General features: G+C 41.3%; 4 protein-coding genes across 5 annotated transcripts in view; 2 read left to right on the top strand and 2 right to left on the bottom strand.

Moving 5' to 3' along the window:
- Nucleotides 1–3,992, bottom strand: part of LOC108029603 (7SK snRNA methylphosphate capping enzyme bin3) — a 34,507-nt gene extending 30,515 nt beyond the window's left edge. Inside the window, exon 1 of the mRNA XM_017101978.3 lies at nt 3,815–3,992. The gene's annotated coding sequence lies outside the window, so the exon portion shown is untranslated. The remainder of the gene's footprint in view (nt 1–3,814) is intronic.
- A 1,568-nt stretch (nt 3,993–5,560) lies between these two features.
- LOC108029688 (tetratricopeptide repeat protein 7B) lies at nt 5,561–13,054 on the top strand. The gene is made up of 9 exons (XM_017102144.3): nt 5,561–5,877; nt 5,936–6,221; nt 9,011–9,122; nt 9,183–10,116; nt 10,209–10,757; nt 11,779–11,906; nt 12,010–12,123; nt 12,245–12,441; nt 12,503–13,054. Exons 1-9 carry the CDS (start codon nt 5,751–5,753, stop codon nt 12,633–12,635), a joined length of 2,580 nt encoding a protein of 859 aa, XP_016957633.1. The 5' UTR covers nt 5,561–5,750; the 3' UTR covers nt 12,636–13,054.
- Nucleotides 13,055–13,158: 104 nt separating this feature from the next.
- LOC108029325 (trichohyalin) lies at nt 13,159–16,664 on the top strand. 2 transcript variants are annotated; one of them, XM_017101519.3, is made up of 2 exons: nt 13,159–14,907; nt 15,558–16,664. In XM_017101519.3, exons 1-2 carry the CDS (start codon nt 14,383–14,385, stop codon nt 16,566–16,568), a joined length of 1,536 nt encoding a protein of 511 aa, XP_016957008.1. In that variant the 5' UTR covers nt 13,159–14,382; the 3' UTR covers nt 16,569–16,664. The 2 variants fall into 2 exon arrangements, with proteins under 2 accessions (XP_016957008.1, XP_050743875.1); XM_050887918.1 differs by having other exon boundaries at nt 14,763–14,907; nt 15,568–16,664.
- A 4,271-nt stretch (nt 16,665–20,935) lies between these two features.
- On the bottom strand, nt 20,936–22,781 carry LOC108029790 (zinc finger protein 184). The gene is made up of 2 exons (XM_017102301.3): nt 22,108–22,781; nt 20,936–22,021 (listed from the first exon to the last, which is right to left on the bottom strand). The coding sequence occupies exons 1-2, from the start codon at nt 22,526–22,528 to the stop codon at nt 21,195–21,197; spliced, it is 1,248 nt and encodes a 415-aa protein (XP_016957790.1). The 5' UTR covers nt 22,529–22,781; the 3' UTR covers nt 20,936–21,194.
- Nucleotides 22,782–23,415: the final 634 nt, after the last annotated feature.

Raw genomic sequence — 23,415 nt, 5'->3', positions numbered from 1 at the left:
TTGTGATAAAAAATTTGCATAATAAATGTAGTAAATATATTCTGAAAAGACCTAAAAAAACAAATAAAATTAAATTAACTTTAATTAAAAATTTAGAATTGTTAAAATAAATACTCCTTTGATGTTAATAAAAATATTTTCATTTATATTACAAAAATATCAACAGTTTAAATAACTCAGTAATACAAACGCCATAAGGTTCTATTGAGAGAGGGATTATTACGTTAAATTCGATTTTAAATATGCCATCATTCGTCACTTACAATCGCTTTGTTATAGGTTAAAGCCATACCTATAATAAAACGATTGTAAGTGACGAATGATGGCGTATTTAAAAATAAAAGTAGAGGTTCTAGAGGATTTTATGCAAAAGACCTGATAGATAGTAGACGGATAACTTCAGATTGAGATATATATACTATTTTTATACGATATGAATCACGATTTCTTAAAAGCGCGAAATAGAAATAACCCCTGTTTATATGACACATATCATTTCGTGATTTGCTTTCAGTAGAGATGCCAGACGTCTAAAATTTGGTGTTTCAGTCTGGTCACACTTTTACAAAATGTAAACAAACCAAACAACGCGATGGATAAACTAAAATTCTTCATTTACAATTGGCAAATAAGAACGGGAAAATTAATTTCCAATGTTACTGAGTGCTTTTTGGGCACTAATGCAAGAGTCAAAGAGCGTTGCCACCTGGTCTGCATAAGGTTAAGTTGGTTGCGCACCACAAATTCACGCTTTCAGGATTAAATCATAGTCAACTTTCGTGTGTTGCCGAATTCACGAAATGGCGTTTATACACACACGAATCGGCTGAAAGCGTGAAATGATAGCGTGAATTCGGCATCGTGTAAACACAGTAATAGACTTGCAAACAGAGGGTACGTTTTGTAAACTAAACTTTAAATAACAAAAATAATTTTTTTTGGTCTAAATCCTGATACACTTGTTTACTTAATTTACTTAATATTCTTAAAAGAAAGTTTCAAGCAAATCGAAAATGTGATTTTTTTTTTGCGAAATTCGTTTGGTTTGTAAATGGCGTAATTTCTTTTGGAAAAATGAGTCTAAGCCAGTGTTAATTTGTGGAAGAGGTTCAAGACAGTATGTCCGTCGACCACCAAACACCGAACACCACCCAAACCACGCGCTTAAGACCGTTAAGCATGGTGACCTTAAAATCATGGCATGTTTCTTATCTGACGGTGTGGGCCCCATACTGAGATAAAATGCCCTTAAGCAGGATTATGATCCAAAACATACCAGCAAATTGTACAAGAAGTGGTTTAGCCAAAACCACCTGATTGAAAACTTATAGGGGACATAAAGAGATATAGATCCCATACTTCTAAGCCGCAGCTTTGGCAAGTTGTGCCGGAGGTATGGCCCCATTTTCCCCGAAAACATTGCGAGGACTTGGTGGACTCCTTGCTATCTAGGTGTGAAAAAGTTGTTAAATTTTTTAAAAATAAATACATTAAGCTCTTATAAATAAATTTTGCCTTGAAGTTGTGTTTATAATAGTATTTTTGAACTGTGAACGTGCATCACTGCTATTTTGCAGACAAAAAAACGGAACAACACCCGATTTATATTGTCTCCTCATTTTTCATTTTTTTCATATTAAAATGTTACATAAAGATATCAGTGTGATACGAATTGATATTAATTACAAGTGTTGAAATGAATCCGAATTATATTGAAGAAGTATGACCGTGCCCTCGTCGTTTTTGTGTATTTATGGTATTAATTATAGTAATATATATGTTTTTTATTTGAATTGCCGCGGTCACTCTAACATTAGACGAAAAGTTATCTGGCCACTATGCAGTGAAGGACTTACGCTGATGCAAAGCTGAAAGTCCTTCAAATATTTTTAAATTATCTCCAAAATATGTATAAAATAAAATTATAAATGAATCTTTCAGGTTTTTGATAATAAAAACAAAAGTGAATATTGATTAAAAATATCAGCACCTATTACAATGAATTATACGCGGTGTTCTGCTAAGTAAATATCAAGTTTGGAGTACAACTCCTTAAACTTGAACTTTTCCAAAATTTATTGTAAGATATAATTTTAAATTTTTCTCTAATTTTTTATGTTAATTATGTTAAAATGTCGTATATCAGTGAAAAACTTTCAAGTAAATCAAAAGCTCACAAATACCTTTAACTTCATCAAATAACATGTTGCTAGCCGAGTCAATCGACCCTGCAAGCAAAAAGGCAATAATTCTATCTTCTATCGTCCAGAAGTCACTTCTAAGTCACTTCTGGAAGATAGAAAGACGATAGTACACATTTTACAAAAACAAAATATACATATATCGCGTTGAAGTAACTTCTAAGTCACTTTTGAGCGATAGAAAGGCGAAATTCCTCCAAATTTATTTTTATTTTAAATATAAGGACCGTGTCTACAAGTGCTCAAAGACCTTATCGAAAAAATAAATGCAAAATATTGCCTAACATGCCAGGAGTGACTTTGGCGACACTTTAAGAAGAGTCGCCGAAGTGACTTCCCGAAGTGTCGCCGAAGTGGCACATTTCTTCCCGACGGGAGTGACTTCCGCGATCCGAATGCGATATCGCGGACGATAGTTTTCATCTTCTAGAAGTCACTTAGAAGTGTCTTCCGCGATAGAAAATGCCGTATGAACGCTGAGATCTCGGAAACTATTACTGTGTTTATACGATGCCGAATTCACGCTATCATTTCACGCTTTCAGCCGATTTGTGTGTCTATAAACGCCATTTCGTGAATTCGGCAACACTCTAAAGTTGACTACGATTTTAGCCTGAAAGCGTGAATTTGTGGTGCGCAACCGACTTTACGCTCTGCAGACAGGTGGTAACGCTCTTTGGCTCTTGCATTAGTGCTCAAAAAGCACTCAGTAACTTTGGAAATTAATTTTCCGGTTCTTATTTGCCAATTGTAAATGAAGAATTTAAGTTTATCCATCGCGTTGTTTGGTTTGTTTAAGTTTGTAAAAGTGTGACCAGACTAAAATACCAAATTTTACACGTCTGGCATATCTACTGAAAGCAAATCACGAAATGATATGTGTCGTATAAACAGGGGTTATTTCTATATCGCGCTTTTAAGAAATTGTGATTTCCGATTTTCCCGAAAATGCGTACGAGAGAAATTCAAGAAATGTTTTGAACGAGGCGGCAGAATCCCGGCAGCATAGATAACTCTTTCCCGCTTATTTAAATAATCTTTTAAAATTGTCTGCATCAAAATGTGATTTAATATTGGTTCATGTGTGCAGGCAATAAATCGCTAATGGGTCTCTCATTTTAAGAGCTTTGATAAGCAAAAAAAAGGCAGCAAAAATAAAAGCGTGGTTATTAACTTTGACATCTAATAAGCACGCGATAAATGTTATCGATGAATGAATTGGTGTGAGTTGGGGGCAGGGTAGGGAAATCAAAGTTGATTGCTTAAATGGCACGTAAAATCGGCAACAACAGGGGAATATAACAAGTTGCAGAACAGCTAGAGCGCTGTATTCGCTAGAGGGGTGCATTTCCAATAAGAAACTACACGCGTTTTGATATCACTCTCACTTTTGTTCCCTTTTTTATGTATATTGGACAAAAATTCCATCTCTATCCCTTTCAAATTAATTACTTTCTTATGGTACGCGCCCGAAAACAACAACATGAATCTCACGAAAACAGCTGAGCGTCCGTCGCACACACACATCGCTACACACGTGCTGTGCTTTCAGCTCAATTAAATCTCAAATCTTTGCATGTATACATATGCATGTTCTGCCCTGAGAAACTTACAGCATTATCTTTGCCTTTGCTGCAACAACGTCTGAGCATTCATTAAGTCGAATAGAGTTTACTTTCACAGCACAACCGCTCCTTCTTTATTCCCGATCGTAATGCGTTTTATTGAGAAACGCCGCATAAATATTTCGAGGACACGGACAGGCAAACGTCAATCCAATTTCAGTTTTCAACAGTGTGACCGTGGAATTATCGATTATACCGTCCGCCGCAAAATGGTTATCTTAGCTTCGGCCAGTTAGTAACAAAAGTGGAATCGTGGAATTAGGAACATGTCTTAAAATTCGGCTAGCAAATTTGAAGCCGTCAACTGTCCCCTCACAGATGTGTCGACAAGCTTCTTGTCAGAAAGTTAAATGGCATTCAAACTCTCAGTTTGTGAACAAAAAAGAAAGAACGGAATATGGGCAAGTTGGGGACCATGAAATATCCTCTTCCCATATAGTCTTTCCGTTCGAAATAGTTGTTATTTTTGATACTCCTTATGACTCCGATTCCCACATAACAAATCCACCACTATCCGATAACATCTGATTTAACTGATATTTTCAAACCTTTTTCTTTTGCGACTTCCATATCGACTTCCAAATATCGCCTTACTATCGCATAAAAGAGTCAGTCAAAGTTGGATGGGGAACTGGAACATTTTCGGCACGGCAAAACCTCCGTTCAAAGTGGTGGAGAGATCTCTGTGGCAAGACACTGTAAGGAGTATTCTGCAAAAATTGCTTTACGGGTGGGGTTAATAAAAAATTCGATAAATCCAGAAATTGAACCATTGGATCCTAAGACATGAATTACACATTAAAAGATTACCTCCTTGAAAAGGTTACTTTAAATTAAACTAATTTACTTATTAGTTACGCTAAAATCAAAGCCACATGTTTCGATAAATCAACTCATACAACACTGTCGTTTCATTGAACGGTCACACCAGCCTCGCAGACGTTGTGCTATTTGCACGGTACATCCAAGAAAGTGTGATAGTCATAATAAGTTAAAAAAGTTAGCATCGAATGATTATCATGGTTAAGCTAAGTATTTATTGGTTCAGTTTCTGTTTTTAAATTTTACTGACATTGACAAAAGCCTAGTTGACCACAGGAGTGAGGGAGAGGCACCGCGGCACTTAGATGAGCTAATGAAAAATAACGATATTACATATTACATTTTCACTAAGCTATCCGGAAAGGCAATCTCGTGCGTGTCCTTTCTCTTTGGATACGGTTAACAACCGTTACTTTTTTGGGATCGGTACTTTTTTTGGGTATGAAATGCATTCGAACTGCACGGCGCCGATATAGGGATATAAAGAGCAAGGAACTCATCAGACGATTGTTAAAAACAGATATTGCTTGCTATTTTGTATTAAATGACTAACCTACTGCTAAGTCCCTCTAGGCGCGAATTGGTACTTAAAGCGTTCAGCGGAATCCAAACTGTAAAAGCCTTTGATTCAATTAAATTTTTAATGAACAATGAACATTTTGCTAATGGAAAATATACAAATTCACCTGCTAGCGTTAACATTTTATTAATTTTTGCTTGGTCGTCTTCCTTTTTATTTTCGGAAAAATAAATGTGCAGTAGCAGTACCCCTTCCTACGGTCTTGGCTTGGCTAAGCCGATCAAATGTTTACGCATCAGCGATCCTCTAGTAAGAGTTCCCATTTGCAACTTCAGCCGTTGTGTGCAGACGCCATTAAATGATGGCCTGCTAACTATCGATAACAGAGTATGTCGATAGGAGCCATATGTGAGGCAGAAGAAGTGCGAAGAAAACACGGGAAACTCCAATGTTTGCAAAATAATTTGATTAGCGTTCGAGGAGAATGCCGTAAGCACTGAGGAGCAGGCAGTGGGCATACAAATACATTCCCGAAAACAAAGATATCACTGGGATACACGAGCTTTCCCGTGCAGCGCCCCCATGGCCAATAGAAACATGCGTAACGCCACCAAAGTGGAAGCCCTGATAGAGAGCTGCCGCAGCGAAGGCAAGTGGCAGCGAGTTATCGAGCTGACTGACGAACTGAAGACCGGGTCGCCGCACAACGGTGAGAACAATGTCGCGGCTAACATTACCAGTACATTGACTCCTGTTTCCTGAAATAGAATGCCTGGCCAACTTTTTAGTGGGAGAGGCGCGGCTGGAGAACTACCTGGAAGACAACTCGCTAGCTGCCGCCGACTCCAACTTCGGGCGTGCCAAGTCAGGCTTAGCCGAGGCTCGGCGGTTCCTTCACCTGGCACTGGGGGAGAGTGGACAGAAGGCTGGCATTGCCTTGGACGCCTACCTGCTGCTGGCCAAACTTTGCTTCGCATGTGGCGAGTATGAGCAGAGCCTCGACAATTTTGTAAAGGCCGAACTCAACACACTCGCCGAGAAAGAACTGACCCTGTAAGTTGGAAACAAGACTTACCCCATATTTTTCTTAGCAATGTTTTTATGGCGTCGCTAACTTTAAAGGGATTTAAACACAGTGTTATAGGGCAATACCTTTTCATTTGGGTTAGATTTTATATTGTTAAAACAAATTATTAGGCTGTATCTTCTTCATGACATTTGCTCCCCAATCTCTCGTATAATGTCCTTACTATGTACTGATCATTTTTAATGTGTCAATGGATTACGTCGTGAACTACACTACAATGTTTAAGATATCATTATTTGATTATAGCATAGAGGGGTTCCACAAAAATCACTTTTAAACTAACTCGTGTAATTATTTTAATCCCCTGGCAGAGGGTTTACTGATTTCAGTCAGAAGTTTGCAACGCAGTGAAGGAGACGTTTCCGACCCGATAAAGTATATATATTCTTGATCAGCGTCACTAGACGAGTCGATCTAGTCATGTCCGTCCGTCCGTCTGCCCGTCCGTTTCTACGCAAACTAGTGTCTCAGTTTTAAAGCTATCAAGCTGAAACTTTCCCAAAAGTCTTTTTTCTATTGCAGGTAGTATATACAACCATAGTCAAAATTATTTTCACAACACACAATTATTTGCACATCCCAACTTCTTTTAGTTGTTATTCTTGTTGTTGTTGAACAATTTAACTGAAATAAATATTATAGCGTAGCTTGATCTATGCTTAAGCGACAAAAAAAGAAATGCGAAAAATAGCGGTTCATAGGGCAAAGCTAAAAGAAAAAGAAAAAAAGCTTATCAGTTGTCAAAAGTATTTGCACACGTTTTCGGTGCGTCAAAATTATTTTCACAAAACTTAGTTTAATTTATTTCAGCTTATTATCTAATTTTAACAAACGATTTTCTTAATTTTATAAAAATACATTATTAATATTTAGTTACACCACCTTTGGCATCATTGACAGCTTGTAGTCTTTTAGGTATTGACCTTACCAAAGTTTGGGCAAATTCAAGGGTCAATTTGGACCAAATTTCGTCGATTTCAGCGATGACTCCGTCGCGTTTTCTATTTTTATCAATAGTTCTTTGATTTTTTACAAAAGCCCAAACGTTTTCGATAATATTTAGGTCTGGGCTTTGTGGTGGCCAAGGAAGAACCTCCTGATTAAGGTCGCTCAAAAATTTGGTCGGTATCCTACCCTTGTGGCATGGAGCATTGTCCTGCTGAAGAATCCATTCATGTGTAGGAAAAAGTCTATTTCCTGACACAAAAGCATGGTCATTAAGGATTCGAACGTATCCGTGCTGGTTTAAGGTTCCTTCTATCGGTACGAGGTCTCCGAATCCATAATAGCAAAGGCATCCCCAAAACATGACTGTGCCACCACCAAACCTATTGATTGGCTGGGCTGCCAAATGCTTTTGGTTTTTCTTTAAATGCATAAAATGGTGGCTGTAGGACCCCTGGAACTGAAATGCAGCCTCATCCGTCCATAAAACATTATACCAAAAGTCAAGAGGCTTCTTAATATATTCCAATGCAAATTGGAGGCGTTTTGTTCGGTTGGTTGGTGTGATGTCAATCACTTTGCGGACAACATATGTATTAAAATCAGCTTCTTTTAACCTGCGACGAATTGTAGAATCACTTATTTGTTTACCAATTATATTTTTTGATTCTTGGGCAATTTTCAATGGACTTGCACTTGGATTGCTCGCTACAACTCCTAGTAAGTGCCTGCATTCTCTTTGGTCCAACACAGGTTTTCGGCCTGATCTTTTTTTATTTTTTAAAGTGCCAGTTGTGTCTTGCTTTTTTACTAAGTAGTAAACATTTCTGCGCGAAATTTTATACAGTTTAGCGATTTCAGCTGCTGAAATACCGGCTTTAAACTTAGTAACAATTTCTGCCCGGAGTTCAAGGGTTAACTCCCTTGTTTTAGGCACTTTGTTTAGATAAATCTAAAAGATAAATAATTATTTTAATTGAATTTTCACTGAATTGAATTTATTAGAGAAAACGAACCGCCACTTGTCGCTGCAAACCAAATACTAATGACGAAATTGCATTGTGAAAATAATTTTGACGCACCGAAAACGTGTGCAAATACTTTTGACAACTGATAAGCTTTTTTTCTTTTTCTTTTAGCTTTGCCCTATGAACCGCTATTTTTCGCATTTCTTTTTTTGTCGCTTAAGCATAGATCAAGCTACGCTATAATATTTATTTCAGTTAAATTGTTCAACAACAACAAGAATAACAACTAAAAGAAGTTGGGATGTGCAAATAATTGTGTGTTGTGAAAATAATTTTGACTATGGTTGTATGTAAGTCGAAACCAGCCGGATCGGACACCTATATCTTATAGCTCCCATAGGAATGATCGGAAAGAAAAAGTTTTGAAAATTATATCTTTTGTGTTTTCTAACACTCTTGGAAATAAAATTTTTTAATTCGTTCTGAATTTTGAATTAATTTTTATCAAAACCGGACGACTATATCATATAACTGCCATAGGAACAATCGGAAAATTAGTGGTAAAATATTATAAAAAAAAGTATATCCTTTGTGTTTTTTTTTCATATAACCTCCTGCGCTTGGAAATAACATTTTTAATTGGTTTTGAATTTCGAATTCCATTTTATCAAAATCGGACGACTTTATTATATAGCTGCCATAAAAACAAAAGTTAATTTAGTCGGAAAATATGAAAAAATTATATCTGCATTTTGTGCAAATTAAATGAGACATTTGAGAAAGAAGTTCAACATGTTCGCCTACTTATCCTTACTCAGATACTAAAATTTCCAATTTTATAGGCGCAGTCTCAAGATCCTTGCCGAGTCTTATGCCATTAAGGGACTGTGTCTAGAGCAGCAGACTTCGAAGCCGTCGTCCAAGTTCAAGAAAGCAGAAAAAGAATCAGAGATGGTAAGGCTCTCGGGCTTTTTCCTTAAACTTACTTTAACTTACTTAGGATTCAACTCTTAGATAATCTGCTTTGAGCGCGCCACCGATTTAGGCCTGCTGTACCTTCAGGAGTACGACATCGTGAGTGGGAGCAGCTCATCCAACTCCACTACTGGTTCCACTCTAAACGTGAACGCGTCGAGTGTGCAGACATCGAACAGCAATTTTGGCATTAGCAGTACCATTCCGGCGGGAGGTCCTTCCGGCTTGGAAGTGAACCGCAGAATGGGCGCCATTCTTGAGATCGCCCTGCAACGTGCGCCCATAGTGCTTATCAAGACGGAAAAGCTTCAGGAAGCCGTTGAACGGTACCGAATCATGCTGAACGCCATCGAGACGCGGGCTACTCAATCTCTGCGTCTTACGCTGGCTCGTCAGCTAGCCGAAGTGCTTTTAAGAGGGGTGTCCGGCACGATTTACGCCCCACCTTTTACCGGGAAGTCGGGCGGAGGGACCCTACGTGGAGGATCCTCCAAGAAGCTGTGGAAGCCAAGAAAGTATGCAGCCCGCCAGCAATTCAATCCACGGAACCAGCAGGAGGAGGTGATACTGCTGCTACTTATTGCCGAAGCTCTGGCTGTGAGAGATACTGTTTTGTCCCAGAGTCCTGAGTTTCGGCAGGCTCGTCAGCATGCTATGGGCAACGTGACAGCAGTCTATGATCTTCTGACGTTAGCCACTGTGCGTTGGGGCCTCGTCCAGTTGTTGAACGAGTCCTTCGAAAAGGCTTTGAAATTTAGTTTTGGTGAGCAACATGTATGGCGGCAGTATGGTCTGAGTCTGATGACAGCCGAAAAACATTCACATGCTCTGAGAGTGCTTCAAGAGTCAATAAAGTTGACGCCTGGCGATCCACTGCCTTGCCTCTTAGCCTCGCGCCTCTGCTACGAAAGTCTGGAGACGGTGAAACAGGGCCTAGAGTACGCTCAGCAAGCGCTTAAACGCGAAGTAAAAGGTAAGTTTGACAAAGCTTTGAACTAGCAGCAAGTATGTTAAGTAGCACTTTACCAATTAGACATGGGTTATGCATTATTCTTGCTTATGCAGGCCTGCGCCCATCGCGCAGTCAACTATTTGTTGGCATCGGGCATCAGCAGCTCGCTATCCAGTCGAACCTCAAAAGCGAGCGGGATGCGTGCCACAAGCTGGCTCTTGAAGCGCTGGAGCGGGCTGTGCAGATGGACGGAAACGACCACCTAGCAGAGTACTACTTATCCTTGCAGTACGCGCTGCTTGGACAACTAGCAGAGGCGTTGGCTCACATCCGTTTCGCGCTGGCGTTGCGCATGGAGCACGCTCCCTGTCTCCACCTTTTCGCGCTGTTGTTGACGGCTTCGCGTCGTCCTCGGGAAGCCCTGGGGGTGGTGGAAGATGCTCTACACGAGTTTCCCGACAACCTACAGCTTTTACATGTTAAGGCGCACCTGCAGTTGCACCTGGAAGACGCGGAGACGGCGCTGGGCACTGTACAGCACATGCTGGCCGTGTGGCGGGACGCCTACGAGGCCCAGCTAACCGGGGAGGAGGAAAAGCACTCGGATACCAAAAGTGGCGTGCACTTAGCACATTCGTCACAGATGTCCGACAAGGATTCAAGTAAGTACTCATGGCTGCCGACCGTATCTATCTTATATATGTACCTCTCGCTAACAATGTGAATGTTCTGTGTATATATGTATATTATACCCCAACTTCTGCGGAATGTCTGTTTTGTACATAACAAACAAATCAAATTCGCATAAAACAATTGTAAGTTTGCTATAAAAAATTCAAGTTTAGTCAATCTCGACCGCGATTGCATGTGGATCGAACTTTGCTAAAATTTAAATTCTCTTTATTACTCTCTCTGGTAGTGTTTTTCGATTATTATTTTTTAAATATATCGTTATTTTTATACCCTTGCGGACGGTATAATGGTTCAGTGAGAAGTTTACAATGCAGTAAAGAAGACTGCAATCCGTCTTTCCGTTTCCTCGCAAACTAGTTGTTTGTTCACAGAGCCGGAGTGAAAATGCAACTTCGGCGAACCCACTCCTGGGCTTTCTGCGCAGCGCAAGTTTATTTCAGCCGGTTGCCACGACCACTCTAGCGCACACATTTCGCGAAAGTTTTTAGCGCCTGCAGCTTTTATGATAGATTTTTAAATGTTAACTAAAATGTATTGGTGTCGTCTACACCCCTTCCTTGAGCCGTAAACCATTTTGCCACGCCCGCAAATGGCCAAAACCAAAAAATATTGAAATTAGGTTATGTGGCACTATACAATATCTTTATTTCCCTGAAGTAATGGGTATCTGATAGTCGAGGTATCGACTAAAACGTTTTTTTTTTTGCTATTTTTTTTTCTAATAATCGGAAAGCTCTGTACATACGCGGTAACGACCTGGAGGAGTATAGAAACTTTGGCTAGCCGAAGTTAGCGTCCTTTCTTGGTTAAAATTGGTAGCTTTTGTTTTTTAGTTGAACGCTTAAAATGCTACTAAATGCTAGCTATGCTTTCTTTCATAAGCAAACAATTTGTTAAATCCTAATCTCCTATGAACACCCCCATTCCATTCTTGTTGGGGTGTTAAGAACTTTTGCCAATCTCCATAACACTTCACTTTGCTCTTTGAAGATTCCGTGTATGCTGCTTCCCTGGCTGCAGTATCCCGTGTGGAACAGGCTTTGAGTGAAGCAGCCAGCTCACTTAGTTCGTTTACCCAGCGTCCTGGACCTCGACGACCCTGGATGCTCCAGATTGAGGTGCGAATATAAATAGAAGATAATTTTTTTTTAGTTTTTATTATGATGTCTAATGTGGGAAGTTTAAATGAAATTAAAATTTGGTATATTATATCCGGTTAAGATTTGGCTCTTACTGGCTGATGTCTATCTGCGCATCGATCAGCCTAACGAAGCACTCAACTGCATACACGAAGCTTCACAGATATACCCGCTTTCGCATCAGATCATGTTCATGGTACGTACTTGAAAAGTATGTTGTGTTCCTAATACCGAATAAACATTGAACATTTTACTCAATATCTTTCTTACATAATATAACTCAACCGAACTGTAACGCATTAAATTATACATTTTAGCGCGGACAAGTGCACGTGTATTTGGAGCAATGGTTTGACGCTAAGCAATGTTTTTTAAATGCTGTGGCCGCTAACCCCAATCATACGGAAGCTTTGCGCGCCTTAGGAGAGGCGCATTTGATAATGGGCGAGCCCCGGCTGGCTGAGAAGATGCTTAAGGACGCGGCTAAGCTAGATCCAAGCTGTCCAAGGATTTGGTAACTTCTAAGAGACTTAATTTTGTTTATGACCTCGAAGGATTTTCTTTCTATTTAACAGGTTTGCTTTGGGCAAGGTAATGGAGATCCTGGGAGACTTTCATGTCTCGGCCGATTGCTTTGCCACATCGCTGCAACTAGAGCCTTCGTGTCCAGTGTTACCCTTTACTTCCATACCGTTAATCTTTGAATAGGAACCGATGTTGGACATCTTTTGTTTTGTTCGGAGCAGATTTAACCTTAACTAACCTCAAAACGAACAGCAATATTACTTACTATGCATTCATATTTACCTAAACCTTAAGAAGTTCAAGTCTTAATTTATAACTTCGTTATATAGTAAGTAGATGGTGGGTGTGTCGCGGCTTAATAAGTTTCACCTTTGTCTCTTCCGATTTAATATTTTTTCTTTTGAGAAACCGATAAACCCGTTTTATTACGGTGGCAAAATGAAGTACTTCTTTGCCAATGCTTGCATTATTACCAATGCAATATATATATATATAACAAAATAATCTAAATCATAAAAAACAATATTAACTTGCATGTAATCAAATTTGCACCCATACAAAAAAAATCAAATAAATGAATGGTCTAATTTGCGACAAATGCATTTCAGTGCATTTTTTTCTAGCAGACTGAGAAAGTGTTAGAGAGGGCGAGTCACACATCTACATGCCAAATCCCACGAGATCTCAGCGTTCATGCGGATCGTGTTGGCAAGAACATATATACTTTATGGGGTCGGAAACGATTCGTTCTACCTGTAACATACTTTCCGACGTATCTGGTATACCCTTTTACCAGAGACCATAGAATACTTCTTATTACTTATAGTATCATTGTTTTTACTCTACGACTAACGGGTGCAATTGCAAATACCTCAACATATCCACAGGAAGCAACAACAGTTTCGAAGGTGCGAGTTTCGTCGATATGTTTGGCTTTTCCGCTTCACAAATCGTGACGTTAATGCTAACGAAACGGGTTCGAGAAAAGTACCATCCAAAGTTTTAAAATAAAGACTGAGCCCACTTCTTAAACAAAAATATGATTTGGTTGGTGTTGTGAATCGGTAACGCCAACAAACTTGCGTAAAGTCAGACAATTGAAACTTGGGAAAATCGGCTATGCTTTACCCTTTTGTTTGCCCTAGGTAATGGACAGTTTGAGTTCCTTTTCACATATATTTCCTCACATTTGTATATCCCTACTTAGATAAAAAAATAAGGGTCCTTCCCAATATTGACTCTTGGTGGTTAGGTCTTATGTATTACACCTGTGGATTGCCTTGATTTCGTATTGAGCCAAAACTTACAGACATGTTGAAGTTTATAAAAAGTGCTCTATGAAATTCGAAGACCCCATATTCACAAACGTAGTAGATCATAGGATTGCACCTGTCACGGGCTGGAGGTATATTTATTATGAAATTGGTTAGCTGATAGTTGGATTTAAATTAAAGGCAATTTGCAATGCAACACTCTTCTGCGATTTTATCGATTTTTATTGGTATACCCTCTGCGAAGAAGAAGAAAATAACATTTATTCTGTAACATTTTTGTTTTTTCCTTGACTGCATTCCACTTTATCAAGACCCGAAAATTCGGCATTAGCTAATTACAGATTTTATTTTTTTTTGTCATTTATGCCACAGCCTGAAATAGACCTCGATAGCTGCCCAGGAGTGTACTTTAAGTTGGGAAAGCTTTCGATTAAGACTCTTTAAGAATGTAGCGTTGCCCAGGACAACTAGCTTGTGCCCAATCAATGGAAAAATAAATAAAACGAAACTTCGTTGTGGAGCAAGCCCAGGAATTCGGGTTTACTACGCCAGTCATACAAAAGAAATACCGAGTCATCTACTCTGTGTGCCAGTTTAAGTTTGACCCCGTAGGTTTGAGCCTCTAATCTTGATGGGTGATTAGTTCCGCAGCCATAATGGCACCCAAACGGAAGCGTCGCGGGTGCAGCGAGGCGCGGCCCAGAAGCAAATCCAAAGACCAGTCGGAGGCGAAGCACTTGCAACTACTCGACGAGCTGGATTTGGCGGACAGCTGCTGCGAAATCTGCCACTGCGACTGCTACAGCTCCCACAGCAGCAGTTCTGTGAGTGGGCGCGGCAATCGAGGGCAGAAAAGCGTGAAGGAGTTGGTGCAACTGGACAAGGAGATTCAGGCCTTGGACCAATTACAACGACGGGAGAGTGGCAAGTGCAAAAGAAGTATTAGCAGCCAAAGCCTCAGGAGTGCTTCCAAATCCCCAACGGAGGGGAAGTCCTCCCGCAGCAGGCAGGGATCTTCTGATTGCCAGAAAGGCCACTCAGGTTCGGGCAGAAGTCGGCGGTCAAGAAGCGCCGGTAGCCGTGACAGTGAGTCCTGGAAAAAGCTCTTGCAGGACAAAACAGAACCCATTCCTCAGGAACGGCGACGACACATTGGTCAAAAAGATTGCAGGATGCTTAAAGTAAGTATTCTCGCTAAAATATAATATCCAGTAAATGCGGAATTGGTTGTTCTATGCAGTTAACTTAGATTGCGCAAAAACTAAAATTTTGTTACGAAAATTCGGACTAGTTCCTGCATCTGTAGTATAGGGTTTGCTTAATTTTAATGATATTTAAATATGCCTACGAAGGGGGATTTAAAACTAAACGGGTTAATATTCGATATAAAAATGCCAAAATCTTATTAATAACACAAAGGCTAGTGCCCCACCGGTGCCTTAAAATATGAGGATAGTAAGATAAATCATCCCGAATTAAATTAAGGTACTACTGAGTCTAAAGTGTTTGGTTACATACTTCTAGACAACTTCAAATCGTTTTTTAGTTTTATGTGGAATGATTACCCCTTACTCGTAAAGTAAGGGGGTGTGCTAGATTCGTCGGAAATTATGTAACAGGTAGAATCAGCCGAGCCTTTTTGGGATAAAGTAAATGAAATTTTGTTTTGATTATTAATACCTATCTTTATTTTCCAATCCAATCCATTAAGAAGTTATAAGTGAACAACGAAATTGGCCCAGGCGCGCTGTTGCGGGGAGCTGTGCCTTTTACAACTATTCCGTTGAAACGGTTTTTATTATTTGGTTTTTACATCTAAAATATCTCCCAGCTTTATTTAGGCGTACCGACGGACGCCCCCGCTCTATCGATTATTGGACGTGCTAAGTCAAAGTCGCATGACAATATAGCTCTGGTTTCAAGCCAACCGAGAGCCAAGAAGAGTTCGCTGTGCACATCGATGGCCAACTTGTGCCTTGCGCCAACGGTGCGAGCCGCCTTCCAGCAGGTGCCGAGCCACGACCAGAAGATCCTTAATTGCATGGCGGGAAAGCGAAGCCAGCAGGCCGCCGACAAGGAGACGTCCTGGCTAGCGCGCAAATTCTGGGAAAACGAACGACTGGAGCGGCAGCTTCTTCGTGTGGAGCAGTTGGAGGCGTACAAGCAGGCGATTCATGATAAACAGTTCCAGGACTACCTGGTAACGAAGGCCCGCCTGCAAGCTCTGGCTGAAAGGGATATGGCGGAACTAAAGCGATTGCGTGGGGCGCTCCACGCCAAGGACGCTGCGGCCAAAAAGCGTCTGGAAGCCAGGCGACTAGAACGTGATCTTAATTTCTGTCAGCGTCGGAGCGAGGAGTTGCGCCGCAGTGAGGCCGTCACTGTTCACCAGGAAGAGCAGCACTTGGACGAAACGTTGCGCAGGCGTGACATATGCATGAGGCTTACGCAAAAGCTTCGTCGGGCGGGCGAGTTGCGGGACCAGTTTCTGGAGGCGTATCTGAAGCGGATGCAGCACGACAACTTTCTTGAGCAGGCACACCACGAGGAGCAATGGCGGGAGCGGCAGCAAAAAGAACGATTGCGCCGGGATCAGCTGCGCGAGGACATCGAGCGCAAGCGGCATCAGTCCCAGCGCTTCGTTGAGTGTCGCCAACGTCGACAAGATGACCGCTTCCGTACTGCCAAAATTTCGGCCAGTCTGCGGGAACTGGTTCGGCAGTCAGTAAGATCGGAAGGTGTCAGTAGCGGCACGGTGGGTCAGGATATTCCAGCCCTCAACTCGTACGCCCAGCAGGAAGTGCAGGCGGGCCGGTTGCTTTTCCAACAATCTTTGAGGTAAGCACTTGTATATGTGCTGGGATGTTGAAGATTATTATGTATATACTAAATTGTTGATGGTATAATGTAAATAAATTGCGTTGACTTTGAAGATAAATCGATGGTTATTTGCTTTTCCCTAAAGATTGCGTATACATGCGTATTGCATGTAACTAGTTGTTGTTTTGCGATCTCGGCATCTATTAATGTAGATCCAGAGGTTCTGGAGCAGCGCAACATTGATATAAAAGTGTAAACTAAAATTGCTCTTATTAATATATATTTTTTTATAGATATGCTAAAAGCGAATGCTACGCATTGTTACTTTAAAAGTCATAAAATAGTAAAACAGGCTTTGCCATGGTCAGTAGTACCGCTAACGTCCGCCAGGTCCCGTTGCTTTGAAACGGTCTGTAGTATCGCTACTGTCCGCTATTTTCCGTGGTGCTGGCATGCGTGGTTTGTGCCGCTCCACAGTAAATGCGCTTTCATTTTATTTTATTTATAATTAGTCAAAAAGTCTCGTTCTTTGGCTTTCGCACCTGTAGTGGAAGGAGAATAAACGATTTGGAGGACAAAGATCCAGAAAACAATCAGCGAACCGTTCATTGATCCCCTCAGCTCAATAAATAAATGGTGATAACAAAGACCTAATATCAATAGGGAGCGGCTGAGGAAATCGAAGTAAAGCAAATCGTAGTTTATGGAGACGAAAGTGAGCACCTCTGGAGAACCTCAGTGAAGCCCTGAGTCGAAGGCCTTGATGGGTCAGTAGCCGGAGAGCAAAGACTCCTCTTAGTTTCTCATTTCCTACCGATCACGTTCCGGATGTGCAAATACTCATTGTGAGTAACAGTCCCGCTAAAATACCAGGAGATGCACATGCAGCCCGAACTGAGACAAGGTTATCGTTCCACGTCAAGTCTGATTCACCGCCAACCTAGGCCAGCGGTCACTTCCGCAGTTCAAGCTTTCCGTCTTTATCAAAGTAAATTAGATTAACACTTTAAGTGCTCTCTGGAATTCAGTAGCTCAAGTGCATAATTGTTATAGTGGTATTGTAATTAAAAACAAGAAGAAACACTGTAGTCAACACTATATGGGTTAATGGATGAGGTAGACATTGCGAAATCGTTGTTATTACTGAACATTAGGAGTAATAAGGAATATTATTTAGTGAAAATACTGTGCTTGCTCAGTACAATGCTCAGATTCAGGAATATAATAAATATCACATTATAAATATATATAATCCGATTATTTTTCGTGACTCATTTTTCGGTAAGATTATTTGGTTATCTTATTTTTTTTTGTTTAAAATTGATGCCCAAACTTTCTAAAGACATTGTTTTTTGTCCGTTATTTAGCGGTTAATGTTAGGAAAAAGTCCCAGTTATTAACAGTTCCGCCGAGTGGAAGGCATTCACCGATAATCTAAAATAATCTTTCTTAATTTTTACAAAATATTGTGGAAATTTATTTGCATATTGCAGGCTATGGTTTCTTGGAATAAATTCCTTTTTTTGACACTAGAAATATTTTTAAGAAAATTAAAATGTAATGATGAAACTCAAAATTTCTGGAATTTACTAAATTATTTAAGTTTGTTGTTAGAATCAACCGCAAAACAATGCCTAAGCGTGGCATTATATCACTGTGGACCGCGGTGACGAAGTGTGCGAAGGCGACTAGTTTGTATAGCCGCAGAATTAAAAATAAGCTGGGAAGATGCGATCGTAACGAGTGATACTTCAATCCTATTAAGTAGATAGATATAGAAAAATTTTTTTTTCAGATTTGAAAGGCCCCTTCTTTATGGAAAGGGCGTTCAAGAGGTATATCACACAGCCTATACTGGAATTGTCTGAATATAATAGATTTAAATTTGTAGCAAAAAGTTTTTTTTTAAAACACTTTCTGACTATTTTCTCAAAACGATTTATGTTTTTTTACAACTTTTTGTCATAAAAATTACGGTTTGGAATTTATTACGCGAAATAATATGCAACCCGTTTCAGTTCAGTATGAAAATCATTTTATGCTTACTTCATTGCCATGAACTATGCAACACTAATTGGATGAGACAAATTCGTATTAGATATAATTTAAGGAAACATCTTTAAAAGTCGACGCGCTGTAAAAAAGTATAAATTAAATATTTTGCTGGAGCGGGCAGAACAATAACATTTTAAAAAAGTGTTTATTTATTCGAGTGAACATCATTTGTAGGTATACAATCTGCAAAGCAAGATTGTAAAGCGCCACGAACTCGTTATTTATGGGCGTAAGGTCAATCGATGGGTGTATTAAGTATTCAGGCTTCTGAATAAAAACACCATATATCGACCGGTGTGAAAACTCTGGGTGAGCTTTGTCACTATGTGAACGGCTGTTCTTATTGATAATACACTGGAAAATTTTACTTGCGCTTTTTTTTTTACTAGGGGTAGACCCTTTGTGGCCTCTCTGTTAATCGCTTCTTCTTGATAATTTTCGATTTGTGTATACATTTTATTCCCAATTCTCGTAAAGTAAAAGGGATATTATATTCGGAAAAAAGTGTGTAACAGGCAGAAGGAAACGTATCCGAACACAAAGCATATATATTCTCGATCAGGATCACTAACGCTGTGAATTCGGATACTAAAAAAGCTAGAGTTTAGATTTTAGATTAAAATCCGAGTGCTAAAAAAATAGTTTAAATAATGTATATTGGTGGTGGTGTTATTCGCCTAAATACATTCATTGAAATCAGGAGTAAGTTGAGCCTTACCATCTCGCTTTGATGCTTGTAAATCACCATTCTCTCTTTAGCTGAGTAACGGGTATCTGATGGTCGAGGCAATCGAATAGGTGCTACACAAGCCACACATAATAAAGCACTCGTGCAAATAGACCGAGACTTTTGGCGATAAGCCCTGAAATTTGTTTTATAAGACCCTGAATACTGAACGTGAACGTAGATCCTTAAAGAGCAAACCATTATAAATAAAAATTGTTATTAAGTTAAACAATAGGGAACACTATCGAGGCCATCGACTATCAAAAATCAGCTAAGGAGAGTGCGAGGGATAAAGAGATGGCCGCTAGTCGGGTTTTAGCGTTATGGGTACTTGTGGGAGTTAGAGTGGACGCAAGAAACTCAAGGATCCGAGACTTCAACGTTAATACTGATGGACAGAATTGGTTGGTGGTCCTTATCAACAACATATAACAACCTGCTATACACTTTCCGACTAATCTACAACCTTAATGAGATAGTAAGGAGGTAAAGTCCATGTGTATGTTAAAAGAAATACGCCTAGAGTTATCTTTCCTTTTGTACTTTTTCATATTGATTAACAGGGTAATACATATTTTAAGGTAACGGCACTCGACCTTATCGTTTCGTTTTGTTTTATTTTGACTCCACATTTTTGCACGATTTCTGTTTCAAGCGTTTCCTCTGTGGTTTGTTTCTCACCTTTGTTTTTGGTTTTTTTTATTTTGTACGCTGTCCTGCCACTTTCACCCCGCGACTGCATTTGGCAATCAACCGTTTTCGGCCTGCGATTTTGGGGCGGATGATAAGACTGCTAGTCCTTCAAAATGTTAATGATTGCACAATTTGATGCCAGTCTCGACTATCAGATACCCGATGCTCAGCTAAAGGAAATGCATTTAAGCCAGCGACACCCAGCGACGGTTGCAACAATAGGTCGTGTGGGGATCCAACAGGTTTTGACCGTCAGATTTGCACGTAAGAGTGGGCGTGGAAGACTTTCTTAGATCGATGCGTCGAAATCAATTCATTTCTGCAAAAATTTTCATTAAACAAAAACACCTCTTAACGAGGTAGGGGGTCGTGGCGATCGCCCATTATCAACGTACAAAAGTTCTGATATCGACTTTTGTGACGAAGAATCCTTGTATATTCGCCAAAGTAAGCACTCTGTCTTCTTCTTCCTCATAGTTTTTGGAATACCTTTAGATTGGTGTATCATACGTTACGATCAGACTAACATAGCAGATCTTCAACTCTGCGGCTATATAGTAGTTGTCTTCGCACGCTCTCTTGCGCGCTTCGTCACTACGTGTACTGCCGTCCACAATGATTCTATCCGGTTTGTGCGTTAGAGCACAGAGTCAATGTATTTCGGATAATATTTTTTCTAGCATTAAAACTGGGGCTTGTGAGCGATAGTGTGGGAGTGTTCCATTGTCACAGAGTTCGTACATAGTATATTCTAGTATATAGCAAAGAGTAAATGCCTAAACGCAATCGGAGGATTGTTAATATCAATATTTTTTTTAAAATGATTTTTTTATTGCAAATTACATTTTGGTACGGTACAAAAAAGTTCGTTCATTTAAATAACATGATGAAAATTCCCAATGATTTTAGAAAACTTTTTGAACCACTGATGGCTATTTTGGGTATGTATTTTATTTAACTTTAAACTTTAAAAGTAAACATTTCCATAGTTCGGTCAAGCCATACATATAACATATTTTATGAGACATTTTTAACTTAAGTCAATTCAGAGCAGTTTTTCTATTGTTTCTTTTACAGCAATAATTGTTCGCTCCGATCTCGGTGATGTTGCCCTTTCAACGCCTATAATACTTAATACAGCCTCTCCTCAGGACGCGCTAGTCCGTCTGATTCTCAGCTCTCGATGGCCTCCGTTTCCAGTTGGGCCTCGATTATCTTTGCGTGCAGGCGCACCATGTGGTTGTTTAGGTTGCCAACGCTCTGATAGCTCTTGTCGCAGTACTCGCAGGGGTATGGCTTCTCACCGGTGTGCACGAGCAGGTGCGAGTTAAGGTGTCCTCGAGTAAAGAAGGCCTTAGAGCACTGGTCGCACTTAAAGGGCCGCTCCATGTTGGGGTTGTGCGAGCGCATGTGGGTGCGCAGGTCCGACTTGGTGGGCCAGAACTTTGAGCAGCGTTGGCATTTAAAGATTCGCGGCTTGGCCTCGCCGGTGTGGGTGCGCAGGTGGGACAGCAGCTGGGTGCGCAAGATGAAGCGACGCTCGCAGTGCTGGCATGCGAAAGGTCTCTCCGACGAGTGCACCGACTTCACGTGGTACCGCAGGCTGTGCCGAGAGGCGAAACTCTTGCCGCACTCCTCGCACTGGTACCGCAACTCGCCCATTCCGTGCACGGCGATCATGTGCAGATTCAGCTGGAAGTTCCGAGTGAACTTCTTCTCGCAGACTCCGCACGGATGCAAGGACCTTGGAGAACCAGCCGTCCGCTCACCACTGGGTTTCTGGTTCTCTTGGTGTGGCTTGGTTCTCCGTGAGCTCGGCTTTCCCGTAGGCTTTGGCTTTGATTCCTTCGGTGATTCCGGGGGCGTGGGTAGCTCCACTGCGAAGGTATCGGTGGTCTCCGACTGGTGATTCGGGGTATTCAGGCTGCCGGAATCTATAGTTGCCTCCCAGTAAGTAGGAGCCAACTCACTGGGTGAGCTCTCCTGGATGTCCAAGTTTTCTGTAGTTAAAGGATTAACAAAAATTTTTCACTCCTCTTCTAGTTGAACTTGGCTATAAAATAAAGTCTAGTGAAGGATAGCTTACCGAAATCCACAGTCTCCATTAGCGGCGCCACATAGGCCACTGGCTTGCTGGGCTGCTGATGCATAGACACCGGTGCCTCCAAACTGCCCACCTCCCGCTCTAGGCACTCGAGCACGTCGTCCAGGGCCAAGGCGTCGCCCACGGCCACCGTGTGCTTCCACTGCTCGTGCCGTAAGCGGAGCACCTGCTCAGAGTGCTCGCACCGCCTCTGGAAGTCGCGGGCGTCGTGCAGGCGGCGCAGGCAAAGATCGCAGATAACGTCAGTGAGATTCTCGCCGGGATCCAGGAGCAGGGCGGGGACCAAGGCCTTCAGCTCCACGGCCAGCCGGCTGGAGGCGTCATGGAGACTGTGGTAGAGCGGCGGCTGCTCCAGTAGACAACAGCGGCAGACGAGCGGGTGGCGCAGTAGCAGCGAAAACATAATACTTTGGTGCCAAACTCTCTGCAACAGGCACGAACCGGTACCGGGTTTTTATTTTCCAAACTAACTAAACTAATCAAATTTCAAAGCCCGGTTGTTAGCACTGGCATTCATTACAATTATTGTCCTTGGGTTTGTATCAAAGCTTGGTATCCCTAGCTTGTCATTTTAGAATCTGTACGAAATCGGATCACTTCGCGGTTTGATCCCAGGTTTAATACTTGGTGCGTCTGCTCGGATCGCCGTTCACTGGCCGTCTGAGGGTGCGGTCCGCATCCGATCCATTCCACAAAGTAGTGCTGCCAGCGATGGCTATCAGGAAAGGCGACCGGGGGCGCACAGATAGCCCTTGGCTTGGGCGATAAGTCAGCGGCGGCGGTGGCGACGGTTTGGCTGAGGGGTGGGGGCGCTGAGACTTTACAGGAGAGAGCATCTGCGAGGAGGGTCTGAAAGGTAGGGTAGGGCTACTTTTGCAGTCAACGTCAATGTTAGCTAATTTTCAGTTCGTGCCGGCTAATTGATTACCCTGGTGGACATCCGCAGACTGTCCCTGAACTCCGATAAGGCGCTATTATCTCGCCGTTATTTGGGTGGTCCACATCCCGGAGACCCCCACCACCTACCTACATCCATACTCGGCCGTGCCCTCACCGTTGAGAGTCGAACGGACCGAAATAGATTTGTACCGGACCTTATCTCCTATCCGAAGCGGATTTCCCAGTTGCCTCGCCGTTGGTGTATTTACCGCTACCTTTTGAACCCAAAAACGACACCACGAGTTCGCCAACTGATTTGTCACTGTTGAAAATCACTTGTAGAAGTCACTGCGGAGTCTGTGAAGCCAAAATTTTCATTCTAATGCACCAGTATAAAGGGTTTTCCGAAAA

The sequence above is a fragment of the Drosophila biarmipes genome, chromosome 2R (assembly GCF_025231255.1).
Source record: "Drosophila biarmipes strain raj3 chromosome 2R, RU_DBia_V1.1, whole genome shotgun sequence".
NCBI classification, from domain to species: Eukaryota; Metazoa; Arthropoda; class Insecta; order Diptera; family Drosophilidae; genus Drosophila; species Drosophila biarmipes.
This window is presented reverse-complemented; position numbering and strand designations above follow the sequence as displayed.